At 44.6% G+C, this 15,289-nt stretch overlaps 1 protein-coding gene across 1 annotated transcript in view; it reads right to left on the reverse strand.

The window, feature by feature from the left end:
• Nucleotides 1-9,729: 9,729 nt before the first annotated feature.
• SCML4 (sex comb on midleg-like 4 (Drosophila)) overlaps nucleotides 9,730-15,289 on the reverse strand; it is a 46,233-nt gene continuing 40,673 nt past the window's right edge. Inside the window, exons 6-7 of the mRNA XM_009893851.1 lie at nucleotides 15,001-15,146; nucleotides 9,730-9,855 (exon numbers count right to left, since the gene is read on the reverse strand). Of these exons, the coding sequence (XP_009892153.1) occupies nucleotides 9,730-9,855; nucleotides 15,001-15,146 (272 nt within the window). The remainder of the gene's footprint in view (nucleotides 9,856-15,000; nucleotides 15,147-15,289) is intronic.

Raw genomic sequence — 15,289 nt, forward strand, 5'->3', positions numbered from 1 at the left:
GACTGAATGCAAGACAGTGTGAGTTTGAAATCTTGATTGTAACCAAATTGTTTGTATATTCAGTTTTTTTCTTTCTGGCAGATTTTGTATTTGCTTGAAAAGGTTAAAATAACTATATGTTCACAGGTTAAAATAACTATATATTCACTTGATATCTGATGTCCCTTAGAAAATGTCTGTTCCTAAGGTTGTACAGTACTGGGAAAGAGATGTCATTCACCATTCAAGGAGGGCGAGATTAATATCTAGTAGATATGTTAAAAAGCCCAAGATTGTAAAATACCTGCAAGACATGATGAAAGCAGCCCTGCTTATCCAGCCACTGCAGAAACTGAGGCTTATCTAGCAAATTACAGAACATTAAAAATCAAAGCTAACACACTTTGAGCCCAATTAGCTATACAAAAACTGATAGCTGCACATACATCAGCAAAGCCCTGTACATGCTTCACTAGCCTTGGAAGCTTGGAAGCTAATGCTGAGGAGTTGGAAGGGAGCTCAGAGCAGCATTTAAAAAAAAAAAAAAAAAAAAAAAAAAAAAAAGTGTGAGCAGGAGTTGCGCTATTTTGTGGCCTGATTTAAGGCTGCCACTTTCCAGCTGGATAGAAACTGTTCTGCTCTCATTCTTCACACTGTTTGGAAACAGAGACCCAGAGCCAAAATCTGATCTCATCCCACTGGTAGAAGTACGCAGTAGCCCCACAGAAGCTACAGTCATTACTCTAAACTCACACTTGTGCATCCATGTGTGAATCTGCCCTGCGTTATTGCACGCATTTCAGTGTGAAGGATGATGCTGTAAATATTGCAGTGCCATTTGCCACGGGGATTTTTTCACAACGCTTAATGTAGGCTTACAAGCATGGCCTTCCCTCACTGCCGATTTTGTCAATCCCACCACCGCCTCCCAGCTGGCCAAGATCACTTCTCTTCTTCCTCCAGCCGGATGGCTCTTTCCTACCTCCTGTTGTCCTTATCATTGGCAATGGGCACCTCTTCTTTCCAACCAACTTTCTGATGCTGGCTGAAAGCAAGCTGGACCTTCTCCAGGTCTTGGGGAGTGATGCTGGTGGGCTCTATGCTCAGTACACATCGATGCTCACACCTGCCTAATGGTGTGCCATTCGCAGGGCCAAGCCTGGTCCATGTGGCCATCGGCAACAGGGCAGGAGCCAAGGATTCATCCCAGTGAGCAAGGTAACTGGGACTGTTCAAACCAATAAGCATTTAAGCAGCTTGAATATCAAGAGGCAGCACAGGAAAAGATGGAAGGTAGAAGGGAAAACTGCACTCACCCTGTGTAAAAGTGCCAAGCCTTTAATGAGGTATTTATTGCAAATAGTCATCAGCCAGCTAGTTAAAAACCATCCTCAGAAAGTGCCTTTCATGCTGGTGAATGAAAGCAGTGGAAGGTTTTTTGTGCAAGATAAAGAGTATGTCAAAAAAAATACAGAAAACCTAATTCAAAGATGTCAGCGTGTGGTAGTCTTTGTCGCAGCAGAACTGGTACTAGACTCTCCTGTGAAGGGCACTTGATTGAAAGGAAAGAAAGGTTGCAGAAAACCACAGAAAAAGCGAGGGGAAACAGAGAAAAATGGAAGAGCAGGGAAGAGCCAAAAGGTAGAGAAGGAGTTGCTGAAGGAGACACATGTATGGTCACTGAAAGATGGAAAGGAAAGAAAAGATGCTGCAAGAAAGAAAATGAGGAGAAAAGAATGAAAGTAACTACAGCAGGGGAATAGGAATGGAAAGGGGTGGAAAGTTTCAGGAGGAAAGACTAGAGAGCAGAGGAAGACAAAGAAGAAGAATAATGAGGGCAGGGTGAGGGACTACCCAACCTTTAAAAGCCCATTTGGGTGCTACCTTTCAGGTGTGTCAGGAAGGCGTAGGCAAGGGCTGTGTAAAGAATAAGTCAGATGGGGACAGCACAGGGAGAAAGGGTGGAATATGGTGAGAGCGGATGGTCTTGTGGGTAAGGCACTAGGTTCAGAACAGGAGAACTGGGTTTAAACTTCTGGCTTCACCAAAGCTCAGGTTTAACAATGCTGGGACAGAGGCAAGACGGTTCCCCTTCATGGAAGTTTTGCTTAATTTTTCTCAGTGTTCTGCTATTTTTCTCTCATCTGCCATTGACTTCTATCTGTTTTCAGCATTTATCTGCAGCAGGGAAGGAAAACTGCCTCTAGGAAACCGTTCTCCTTAGGTTGTCCCTTTTGCTGCATGAAGCTGTCAACTCTCTAGGGCAGGCTGAGCATCTCATAGTATGTCTACACAGCACCAGACACAATTCTACATGCCATTGTGACACAAATACTGACAGAGTTTTGACGGCAGCCAAACATGCTTGTATTTGAACTGTTAAGTGCTGTCAGAGAGTAGATCAGATACTAATCACATTTACACTAGTAAGAATGTGGAATAACTCTACTAAATTTACAGTAGGGTCAGTGGAAGACTGTAAGTTAGGTTGGCTTCTTGTAAACATATAGACTAGGTAGGCAAGAGACTTTCTTTTACTAGTGGGTTTCTGAGAGGCATAAAATGAAAAGCTGATGTATGTTGACCTGCTACACAGCTATGGCTACAGCTGCTTTCTGATGTTCTTGTGCCACAAGAAAAAGAAGAAAAAAAAAAGAAATATTTTTTTTAAATACTGACTCTTACCAAGCTGATCAGAAGCCTTCTGGATGCTACAGCACATTAGAAAATCCATGAAGAAGACAGATAGATTTTAGAGACAGCCATTTGGTTCCAGTGGAATCTGGACACGTGGATCAATTCATGATGCTGCCACTGCAGCAAATGCTCAGGGCCATAAAACACATTACAGATCAAGAAACCATCAAAGTGAGGGATGAAATTAATCACTAGTTTTTCACTGGCTTGGATTCACTGCAATTCAGAAGTCCCTTTTCTCCCCTTTTCCTATGTTTCAGCTGAAAGACACTGAAAGCTGTGAAACTGCTCCACTCTGGAATGTCCTCACTCCTGTACTGCTGGGACTTCAGGTTTTTCCCATTCCCCACTCTTTTAGAGATCTCTGACAACAGGAAATTGGTTGCCTGTATTTCACATTCAAAAACAAAAGTGCAGCGTGATCCCAGTTTTATATAACACCAAGGGAAAACTCTGGCTACAAAAGACATACTGCTCTATGCAGGGAAAGTTCAATACGAGCCTGGAGACAGGGCACAATCTTTGCAGAAACCCTACTGAAGCCTGGGACTTGCCTATTTTTCAAGCCCATCCTTCCTAGCTGCTCTGCCCTGCTCTTATTTCACTCGCTTCGCAGCCTGCCTGTGCAGCCAGGCAAGCCTCTCTGAGCAACATACGCGCTCTCACACACTCCTGTCTCCAGCCTCAAATGCTGCTTTTTGGCAGCTGCCCACAGACCAAGAGGACCAAGACTCTGTAGTCAGAGATGGATTCTCTTCTGAAGTCCTGTGAGCTATTCCTGTCTGATTATGGCACTACCAAGAGACTCAACCGTTTGAAGTATGATGAAGTGCCGTGGATGCTGAAGGAGCCAAAAATCGTGGGTCACTGGGACTGATTTTGAAAAGTTTTATTTTTAAATTCCACTGAGGGCTTCGCCTCAAGAACGTGTGGAAATCTCCCAGTGAAGTCATGTTCAAATCAGGGCGAGTTTCTGCCTAGTGGCACGGCCGAAATCCTCAGCGCAGGGGTTTTGGTTTGCTGCAAAGTGGAAAACCCAAACCACCCTCCACGAAAACTCGTGGCTAAAACACAAAGCTAACTGGAGAAGGTGTCGGGATCAGGTAGAGGTGCAGCTGGAAGAGCTCTCTACCAGGAAGCTTGCAGCTCTCCCAGGAGCAGGGGAGAGGGGGCTGGCCAGCGGCTGTCTCCGCTCTTTGTAAGGGAGGATGAAATAGCTTGTTAGGCTCTAGTTACTATGGGACGTGGCTGAAGCTTGACCTGGTTTACGAGCCAAGCCCCGTTCTTATGAATTCAATAGAAAAACTTACGTGGACCTCAGTGGGACCTGGGTTTGGCCTAACATGCTTTATTTAGCGTCTTGAGCGAGGGAAACATTTTTCTTTAGATTACAGTTGAAAGATTCTTGGGTTTCAGCTTAAGTCTTATGGTGGCAGTGTATTGTACACTCATATTTCTTTCTTTTTCTTTAATAAATCACATTTCTCCTGCACTTAGCCTCTGACCGAAACCTGTCTGCTTGAACTGCAATAAACCTGGCCGGTCAGCGATGTCTCTGCTGAAAGCAATCCCCTCCAACCACACCATGCAGGCACCGGCTGAACTCCGGGCTACCACCTCCCCAGCCACCCCTCCAGCTCCAGGCACCTGGTGGGGAGTGGAGGCTCTGGGAGCAAAGGGAGACAGAGACTGTAAATTCACGTTTGCGTAGCCGTACTTCTGAAGCGCAGGGATTTGCTGGAGCTGGGGCCAGAATGAGCGAGTTGTGCTAGAGTCTATCAGATTTGTGAAGTACAGATGTGATAATACCGCTGGAACCACAAAAGAATTTACAACAGGAAGCACTGCAGCTGTTGCTTATTAGCATTAGTACAAATTACACAAAGCAAATTGTTAGCAGACATGTTTCCATAATATTTAACTCATGGCAGTGAATAAAAGTGATTCTTTTTCAAGCAAAATTTTAGATTTCCAAGGGAATCGGTTTCCAATTGTCCATGAAGGGAGCATGGATTAGAGAGCAGCATGCAACTCTTGCAAGGCATTGGAGGCAATGTGTGCAGCGGCTTGCCTACTTTCTTCAGTGAAGGCGTGCGAATTTGGGACCATATTTCTTGGTGAAAGAAGGAAAATCCGTACAGCTCCGTATGACCCAATTACCAGTGATGGGGAGTGATGGTGTGTGGGCCTCGTTCTGGAGCTGCTGCAGTAAGGTTTTGCGCACAGAAGTGCTTGGAAGGGGAGGGAGGCTCTTGCTGACCTGCCATTTCCCTGAATTTTTGCCCCCAAAGTGCTTATTGTGACTTATTTCCCTAGCAACCCCAAGCCTGTTGATGTGGAAGCAGCCTGCGCCAGCGGAGTGATCCCCTAACATGAGCTCCAGAGGGTGGATTTGGAGACAAAATCCGCACAGCAACAGGCTGAACGTGCGGACTGAAACGCTGGGGTGCGACCCGTGAACAACTGACAGCAAAATCACCCAGACCGAAACCCTGGGGACGACACCTCTCTCCAGCCAAACCAGTTTCAAACCAGGGCAGCAGCCAGTTTTGGTCCTGCCATACCAGCCCAGCAGCGGGCAGCCCCTTCGGGCGCCTCCTCTGCCTCCCTCCTCGCCGCGTGGGGAAGAGCCGAGCGACCGGCCCTGGGCAAGGAGGCTGCGGTTCAGAGAAGGGGAGCACCCAAACAGCATTTAGTTTTAGTTAATAAAAAGGAGGCATTTAATTCTCACCTCCCTCCCTGGTGGCAAGGCAGGACTGGTTGCATCCTGGTGAATGTCTGACCCCAGAGATGCTCCTTCATGGGGTGATCTGAGAGGATCATCCACAGGTTCCTGGCGGGGCGTGGGGGATCCCCCTCCTGATGTGTTTTTCCAAATAGAAGCCATTGAAAAGAAAAGAGAGAGAGAGAAGGAAAGGAAAAAAAAGAAGGCACTAACTAGTTAACTGAAGGTTTTGGGGTATATTTTGGGAGGTAAGGGCTGTGAAATTCCTCCCTGAGCTTGCTCAGCCCCTGAAGGGTGCAGCCGGGAAGGGGAGGGCGCTGCACCCCGTGGGTCATGGGGTAGCTGTGCCGGGGCGGGAGGAAAGGCTGTCCGTGGCTGCCGGAGTCGGGGCCAGGATTCCGAGCTGCTCCTTCTCTGAAGCCGTACACCTGCACCCGTGCTGTCCTTCCATCCTGCCTTGCCCGAGCAGCACTGGTTGAACTGGAGGGTGGTTTGTGCTCCCACCGCTAATCCAACAGAGGCATCTTTTCATGCCAAAATGTCATTAGCCATTTTCTTATTGTTTTTGCTGATTATTGCTGGTTCTGCCAATGATGTTGTACCTAATCTCTCACAGCCATCCTTTCTATAAGAAGGAAAGAAATCTAACTCATGAAGACCACTGACAACCTGTAGAAATTCAGCCATCAGTTTAAGGGCAAGAACAGCCCAGAGTGATGCTTTCCATGCCAGTCCCATGGGTGCCCGCCTACATTAATCACGTTGAGTGAAGCTGCTAACTCTGCAAAGGCCACCGCGCTCCTCAGCCTGCCAAGCAAGACAGTGGGGTCGGAGAGGTGGAGGCATTCCCACAGGCATTTCTTGAAACTCTGTTAGGTCTGGCTGGGGAAGGAGGCATTTTTTGGTGTGAGAGAATAGGCCGTGACAGCAGGTGGATGGGAAGGTGGTGGGGCTGACCTGTGTTGCAGCAAAGGCTGAGCTGGTTCGGCCATGCTGGATGCAAGAAGGCACTCTGCCTGGGACCACTGGCTCTGTGCTCCGAACATCTGGCACTTGAACAAGGGAAGAGCTCTCCCTAAATCCTCAGACTTTGCCTGCTTCCTTTTCTTTTTTTTTTTTTTGTTTTTCTTTTTTAAAGTGAATGCTTACATAGTATTGAAACTGCCCAAAGCAACCAAAGTGCTTTTTGATCCAGCTGTGAGCGCGTAGAAGTAGAAAAGAGGCACATGTATTGCTTTTAAGAGTATGCACATCCACCCACCTGTTGGGAACTGTTCAAAAATACAACTGGGTTGGCTGCGGTCTAAAGCCAGAGCTACGAATGGCTTAGGAAGCGAAGTAATTTGTACAAGCAATGTCTAAAGCAGCAGCTAATGGAGAAGCAGCTGATGTGCACGTTCTGGCTCTTCAGTGCTTGTTCTGAAGAAATGGCCTGACACCCTCGGCGCAGCAGAGCTGCTTAACTACCCTTACCAACAAGACTTGAAAGAGAAAAATTAGTTATAACTGCGATATTATTGCAGTAATGTTTGGCTCCTAATTGCCTTTCAGTGAAAAAAAATATGCAGTGAGGAATTTTTGTTATAAATGTTACTTACATGTAAAATGAATCCACTAACTGCCTCCCCTGTGAAAATCGGAATGTTGAATATCATGGCCTGGACAGTCCTGTCATACCTACAGTGTCATATCAAATGAGATAGCACCATTGACTGCATACATCAGTTACACACATGAAAACTCAGCATATTAAATGTAGAAACATCATTGCCACTAAGGAGTCTATAAATACTACGTTGGTATTATCAGCCCTCTGAGCTGTAATGTCTGGAGTGGGGCAGGTGGAGGGAAGGGGTAAGACACAGAACTGAATGGGGAGGACTCTTGCTCAGGAAAATCTGTAGTTGTGCTGGGTTGTTGGTTTTTTTTTTCCCACTCCCAGAACAAAATGTGAGGTTACAGATTCTCCGGGAAAGTACAATAAAATGCAGAAATCTTCTTGGAACAAAAATGTTCCATTTCCAAAATGTCAAAATGATGTTTTGACATAACCAAAAGCTGTAGTTTCAGTTAAATAGAATTTTACATTAGAAAATGACATGCTTTTATGAAGAGTTTTGATTTTGACAAAGTGGGATTTTCCAGCATTGAAGCCATCTGATCAATTCTAACCAGCTCTGACTACTGATATACTACAGCCAGGTGGATTTCTAAGTGGAGGAATTAAAATTACCTTTTGAAAAAAATAGAGATGAACTAAATTAAAAATTATAGGGGAAAAAAAGAGGAAAGGATTGTTTGAGGACTCTCTGAAGGTGACATTACTAATACAGCAAGATTTTTACATATTTTGGGGATCTTTGTGGGGAAAAGATTATTTTTTTAAAAGATGTAAGAGTGAAAAATGAACTATACAGGTTTGGTGTTAACGTGAAGTCACCTCTGCCTCAACCAGACAGCCAGCTGAACAGATTTCCGTTCTCTACACCATGGACACAAAGTGATGCAGGCGGGTATTACCTTCCAAGCATCGGCACATTTAGGGTTCAGTATATTACATCACTGGATAGTATACGACTTTTCATTTAACACACTTGTTCAGCTATTCCTATTAAAGGTGTCTCAGTGTGCAGACAGGATTTGCTGAAATCTGGTCAGTCCTGTAAAGATCCAATCCCGCAAACATATGCAGACAACTCTTTTAATTTGGGGGAGCAATCCCCAAGAGTTCACTGAAAGTCTTGTGGAATATGTTTTCTCATATCGTTAAGGATTTTCAGGATTAGGTCTTGAACCATTATCTTTTTGTAGGAGTTCTAGTCTAGCAACATGCATCAAGTTGAATTTCATTCCATGAGGTATTTTTGGTAATATTCTGTTCTGGATAATCAGGGTCGGACAGTATGACGTCTTGCATATTATCAGGACCCTGTTTCTCAGTTCAGTTGAGGCTAGCTCTAAAATAACCTGCATGACTTACAAACACTTGCTACCACTCCTTGTCACACACTAAGGGTTTAAACTGTATGGATGTGTCCCTTTGTCATCCTCCTTTGTGAAGGATGAAAATGAGGCCATACCCACACCACAGATTACATCCTCAGCCTGAGAGCTGTCCTCTCCCGTCTGGCTACGTGGAATATCAATGAGCACTTTTGGGATTTTCATAAGAGGCAGAAGAGCATCATTTTTAATCCAGTTGAGAAAGAAAGCCCAGCACATCTGCATATGTGCTGAAAGCCACAGCACAATCAGGAACCAATTCTACAGTGTGCGCCCCAGACCCGACCATCATTGCGAAGTGCAGAGCTGTGCCCTGCATTGCCAGCTCCACCTGAGGATCGCTCCTGCCCGGCTCACCCACTTTTTAAAAATGCAAACAAAACCAAACCCAGAAATTCTGCATTTTCTTAGAGTGCCACAAACTGTACGCCAGACAGAAACGGCTCAGGGGAGGCGGCCGACAGCTGAGTACGCCAGACACCGTGGGAGCCATCCACCCCATCTTCAGCGTGATGAGAAACATCCTGTCAGAAACATTCTCTGCATTTGGGCTTTTCTTGAATTAATTATCTGTAAACAGTGACGGGTTTACCCTGCTGGGAGCCTGCGATTCCTTGTCGATGTTTATAGATGTGCTTGATAGGAGAGTCGTGATGGTCAAAGCTCATCAGACAGAAAGCACCATGGCATCGGAGTTCCAGCCTCAAGTCTATTAGGGCTGCTCCCTCTAGTGGGAAAAAGTATTTTAGCTGTAAAAAAACCCTTTTTTCTCCCCCCTTTTTTTTTTTTTTCTTTTTTTTTTTTTAAGCGAAAAATCAAGTTTTCCAGATAGTGCAAGACATGGGCCAGTTCCCATCAGACAATAGGTGACCAAACGCCGTGCTTTTCCAGCCCTTGAGCATCGGTGGTAGAGCTGGAGCCCAGTCCATGCAAGTCAGCGGTTATTCCTCCGAGGCAGACCCGTGGCAACTGAGGGACTCTTGGTTAGTCTTCCAGCAGTCCTCAGCGTATGCCATAGCTGTGTTTGTTTTTGATTTCCCACTTCTGATTACAAAAATAGGACTTACTATAATCATAATAATATTAATGATACAAAATAATTATTGTAATTATATAATTTTTGGCAAATTATTAACAGAAAGAATCCCAAAAGACCCCATTGGATTAAAAAAAGGTGACGATGCACAAATGTTAAGAAAGACAAAGTCTTTGTTAAAAAAGAGGGAAAAAACAATCTGCAAATTAATGCATTTCTCTAAGGCAACATGTTACCTTTAGTTTTCCATCTAGATTTAGGTCAGGTTCTCTTGTTGTTCAATAAACTGTTAGAACTTGGCTTGCTTGAGCTTGTCAATGTGGTAACACAGTTTCAGTGCAGGTCCCAGTTTCAGCCCCAGGTATTTCATGATCATGTCACTTTTCAGCAGCAACAAAGCATTGCCATCAATCTCCTGGTTTCAAAAGACAGAAAGAGAATCAAAATGTGTTAACCCCCTTCCAGTGCTGTGTCCTGACACCTGAAGCAACGTGAATCAGAAACAGCATGCCTTTTAGTGTAGAGCTAGCTAAAATGTCATGCATTTTGAAATGTCATTTAAAAAATTGAAAGCTGAGGTATGATAGAAGGAAACTCTGAAGGAGGGGTTAATCAAATAGTACTTTTTATTCTTCAAGGAACTGTAAGGTTTGTCTAGGTTTTCAATTATTTTGCAATTAAAACGTGGATTTAAAAAAGAAAAAGTCCGGGTTGCTCTAAACCCTATTCTGGGAAAAAAAACAGTAAACCTTAAGAGAAAGGAATGAATGATGGAGAGGAGAGGGATGTGGCCTCATGAACTGCTAATAGCGCACCTCTGAATCTCGATTCCAGCTTTATCTCTGGCTATTTGCATGTTTCACATATCCTCAGTGCACTTATATCTGGTGAGATATATGTACATACAGGATTCTTTTTCTTAAATTGAAGACTGTAGTAACTTGCTTATATCATTGCATTTATGAATAAAATTTATTCAAATTTCATTTAACCATCATGTAAGTGGAGGAAATTACGACCAAGTTGAGTTTTTTATCCCAGACCTGTTGGCTTGAAAACCTTTTGAAATCACAAATTGACCACAAAGCAGCTCGGATGCACAGAGAAACGGACTCTGTTTTACTATGGACTGTGAAACACAGAAGCTTGCAGCTACACTGTGCTTCATTGGATCCTGAGCTTATCTGTTTTTTCGCAACTATATCGGTGGATCTGCTAAAAATTACTACCTCTCCCCACAGTCTCCACCACACTTACGTACTCAGACCATTGGAGCTAAAATATAACAAGTGCCATGTGTGTGTGCATAGATACACACATAATAATGCTGTATATATTGTATTCTGGTTTTTATGGTCAGATCTTTCCTTTGTCATCCATTACCTACTAATTAAGCAATACTATGGATCCTAATTTGCCCTGATCATTATTATTCCATTCAGTAGGTGATTTAGCTGATGAGCAGTTAAGGTCACTTTATGATTAACTCAATCAATTAATGCTCTTCATTTTGCAACCCCCACTCTACCCATAATAGAAACTCTCTTCACCTTCCCCCCCTCCTTCCCATTATTTTAAGGAAGCTAAGGGAAAGTAAGAATAAGTATAACATGTAATTAATATTTGCATAAGAAAGAAAAACAAACTCCTGGAGCTGTGGTGCCATAGGGTGAAAACACTGTCAAGGGTTTGGTGTGGAGGCAGCTGTTTCTAAATGTTGAGTTCAGCATTTTGTGATTTCCTTTATTATTACCACGTAGGGGTCAAAATTAAACTCCATGACAAGAGTATGCCAGAGGGAGCATTCATATCCAATTAAATATCCCATATTAGCCATGTCCCTGTGCAGATTGTTGGCTTGACTTCCCTACAGTATTAATGTGTCAGCCCTTTTAAAAAATAATTTTTTAAAAAAGAAGAATTCAGTAGCATGGTCCCCAAATCTGCAATAGCCCCACCAGAAGATCTTGAACCAGATCTGGAGCTGGTAAAATTCAGTGCCATCAGTGCAATTAGCTTGTTTCACATGAGCTGAGGTCTGTCCCACTGCTTGTTGGAATATTGCAGATCATTGCCGTGTTCCTGGAAGGGGATGAACGCAGCAAATGTATGAGCTGTGAGTTCATAATACAGTGGATATAAACATATAGCTTCCACCTGCAAGAATGAGTATTACTGTGTTTGTGCCAGCTTCTTGCAGGCACTTGTTCTGAGGATACTGTTCAAAAAGCAGAGTAGCCCCTAAACAAGCCCTGTGCCATGGAAACAAGAATTGCACCTGGTAGCGGATGTCCCCTGGGATGAGGCTTTTAATAAGAAAGATTCAATTCCCCATCTTTGTGGGTGTTTAAGCACTTAATTCTGAGTAAAATGAAAGGCTTTAGAATCTATATCCTGCTTGGGAGACATATATATATATATATAGCCCTGCTTTTGTATTCTGCAATCTCGTGAACAGGCACCAACCCTGGTAAGGCCACCACCTGCAACAGGAGTGCAGCGAGTGGAAGCTCAGTGGTCAGTGCTCAAACATTCGAGATGAAGAAGGTCTAGGGAAGCTGCATACTCACAAGTCTGATGTCTAGCACAGGCAGAGACAGGTTTCTGTTTTAATAAACTGCATTAATTATGTTAAACTCAAAGATTTTTGTCTCTTTCATACATGCATTTGCCAATCACTGGCCATAATTAAGCTGTCAGACCATAACATTACTTCAGTCCTTTCCAGCTTGAGTTTTCTACCTGCTAATTCCCTGTGTCACTCTATCCTCTCCTCCATTTCTCTCCCTAAATCTTTCTACCGAGACTTTCTTGCTGAGAGAGCACTACATGGGGCTTTCACACAGTGCTGCTACGAGGTCCCTGCCAGGCCGATGGCTCCTTTGCACAAGGCCAAAGATCTGTCGGTTATGGGCTAGGCTTTCCTCAGCACATGTCCCTGCTAAGGGAGCAGGGAACAGCAGAGGGGAGGTAGTAGGCAGTTTCATGATCTTTGGTGGACAATTTCAGAAGCTGCCTGTGACAGAGCTCCTCGGGTGTCTTGGCAAGAAGAAAAGCTCCTGCTCCTAGTGGGAAGTGCAGAGCCACGGGCATCCTGCAATGCGTATGTCAGCTGTGGATGATGTGGGCTGCACCTTCTCCCTGGGAGAGCTGGCTCCAGGGGCTGCGGCCAGCATCCAAATGGCTCAATACAGAGGTGGGAAAGAGCACTGCCTGCCCACAGGACACCCCCTCCCAGCCTTTTCTTCCTGGTGGTCCCACCACCCTCTCCCTCCCCGTGTCATAGCTCAGATGAGTTGATTGCCAAAGCAACAATTTCAGGTGATAGCTGGGCCTGGTCAATGACAGTAAGTGCTTCTAAGTAAATTATGCACCTGCTTCATAGAAAGATTGAACATACAGGAAGATATGGCTAAGGTTAATGGACTAATCACTCGTCTCTCACCCCTGGGGTCTCCGTGCTAATCCAGATGAGATTTGAAGGCTGAAAAATTGCAGGGACATATATAACTCGAAGGTGTAATTGAATTGAGTTGTGTGGCAATCTTACCCAGGTTCTAACACCTACAGCATATTTTACAAGGAAACCAATGATAAGTAGAGCCCATGGGTGCTGGGTGTTCAACAAAGGATGACAGGGACAGTCTTTAGTGGCAATTTAGCTTGGTCTTTTTGGTCACAGAGCAGCTGTAGTGTCATGGCATGCTCCAGCTGGCCCACGACTGCCTGGAGCGTGTCACTGCCCTGTTGCTAGATAAAAGCACGCTGTGCCATCCTTTGCTGCAAGTGGAAACTAGACTAAACTAGTGCTTTTGCACTGTCCATACTTCCAAGATAAACTTTAAATGTTTCTCGTCTTCGGGATGTAGCTGTATGCCTCAGACCACGGCAATTCTCTCTCCCTTGTGTGAATTTTTCTCTTGAGGCACAGCCCCTTCTGATAGCCTCAAAAAGTCATGCTAAAGCAAGTTCCTTTAAATCTGAAGGTGGCTTGTTTATCTGCCTTGTTACTCACATGGCCAACGTAGGCCATGTTTTCATTATCAGCTTATAAGGCATATCTGACTACGTTGCAGAAGGCAAGGAATGTAGGCTGGCACCTGACCTGTAATTGCAGATTTTGTCCTACCACCACTGTGCCTGCTCTGCTGTTCTCATCCCACAAGCCTATCTGCAGAATGGCATATGACTTCAATACTTGCCTAAGGTGAGCAGACATCAAGGCCTGTGTTCATCTTCATTTTCATCTGCTCCTCAGCCACCTCCTCTCCTCAGTATCTGGAAACCCTGCATCCAGGGTGTAGCTGGAAGTCCATCAGTTGTCTCCCTCAGCTGTTGTCTGCAGCCCCACATTCCCACCTGTCCCTGCTGGCCCACAGGCGAGAAGCGGGACCTGGTGATCAAGCCCTCTTGCTTTGCAACCTGATGTGTTGACCAGGAGTCAGGGCTGGGAAGCTCTTCTTTTTTAGACCTGGGTCCAGGCACTTACATCTGAAGCTATGACCTCCAGCTGAACACAGGCAGGTCACTTTTAGGGTAAAATCCATTTTCATAGCCAGACTGAATTGATCAAGGAGGGATGGCGGAGGAGGAGGAGGCTGAAGATGTTATTAGATGCATTGGTGCCACCTCCATATACAGCAGCAGAACAAGAAAGTACAGATCAGATGTGTGTTTACAGTTTTCCCCTTTACTAATTAAGAATAACAAAATTTCCACCACTGGAGATTGCCTAGGAAAAGCAACTATCATATTCTCCAGTGAGTCAGCAGGTCTGTTAAATTTGGTTATGTAGTTACATAATACCGAGGGGAAAAACATTAAAAGCTTGGCTGTTTTGGGTTTCTCCTGCTAAATATCTAGAGACACATAAAAAATGCTCTTCAGAGAAGAATCATAGTTATCCTGGGAAAAAATTAGCATTGACATGAGGCTTTTTTGTGACAATGTGACAATGAAAAATGAGCACCAGATCCTCTGTGCTTTCTCTTAGGCTTGGCATAGAAACAATTTACACTGGCATAGTTGGAAACAAATAGTGATCATTTTCTCAAGACATTGTTAGGGTCTCCCCATTGAAGGAGAATAGAAATAGAAATAGAAAATAATAGGATAGGATAGGATAGGATAGGATAGAATAGAATAGAATAGAATAGAATAGTTGAGTTGGAAGGGACCTACAATGATCACCTAGGCCAACTGCCTGACAAATTCAGGGCTGACCAAAAGTTAAAGCATGTTATTAAGGATATTGTCCAAATGCCTCTTAAACATTGACAGGCTTGGGGCACCAACCATCTCTCTAGGAAGCCTTTTCCAGTGTTTGACCACTCTCTCAGGTGATAAGTGAACCTTTCTTCAGCCCAGCCCTCTCAGCAGTGCTGAGCACCTTGCAGGTCACCTTGCTCAGCTGCCTTCAACCTGGCTGAGCACAAACACTGCCTATAGCAGCTAAAGCCAGCTGACAGGGGTGTGTGTGATGGGTACTGGCTATCTCTTGGGATTGCCCATGCACTTGGCTTAAATCACCCAGAAGTGGTACGGGCAGCCTTCTACATACGTGTTTTCTGAAGAGCTCCACGTGGGGACCTAAGGCGTGAGGGTCTGCATCCTTCACAAACCAAACCACATCATCCACTGTCCAGGTCAAAGGATTCTTGCTTGATGGCCGAGCCGTGTCTTGTTGTTCTGGTGAAGGACTTGAGGCTATTGGTACAAAAAAGCCCACAACAGCGCATTACAATGGCACGCAGTGGTTTCCTTGGTTTCTGAGTGTGCAGTGGTACGGCAGCCTCACTGCGGCATTGGACGTTGGATCTGTGCATGCAAGTATCAGCCTGAGATGGTGG

Source organism: Charadrius vociferus, unplaced genomic scaffold (genome assembly GCF_000708025.1).
Source record: "Charadrius vociferus isolate BGI_N301 unplaced genomic scaffold, ASM70802v2 scaffold129, whole genome shotgun sequence".
In the NCBI taxonomy this organism is placed as follows: domain Eukaryota; kingdom Metazoa; phylum Chordata; class Aves; order Charadriiformes; family Charadriidae; genus Charadrius; species Charadrius vociferus.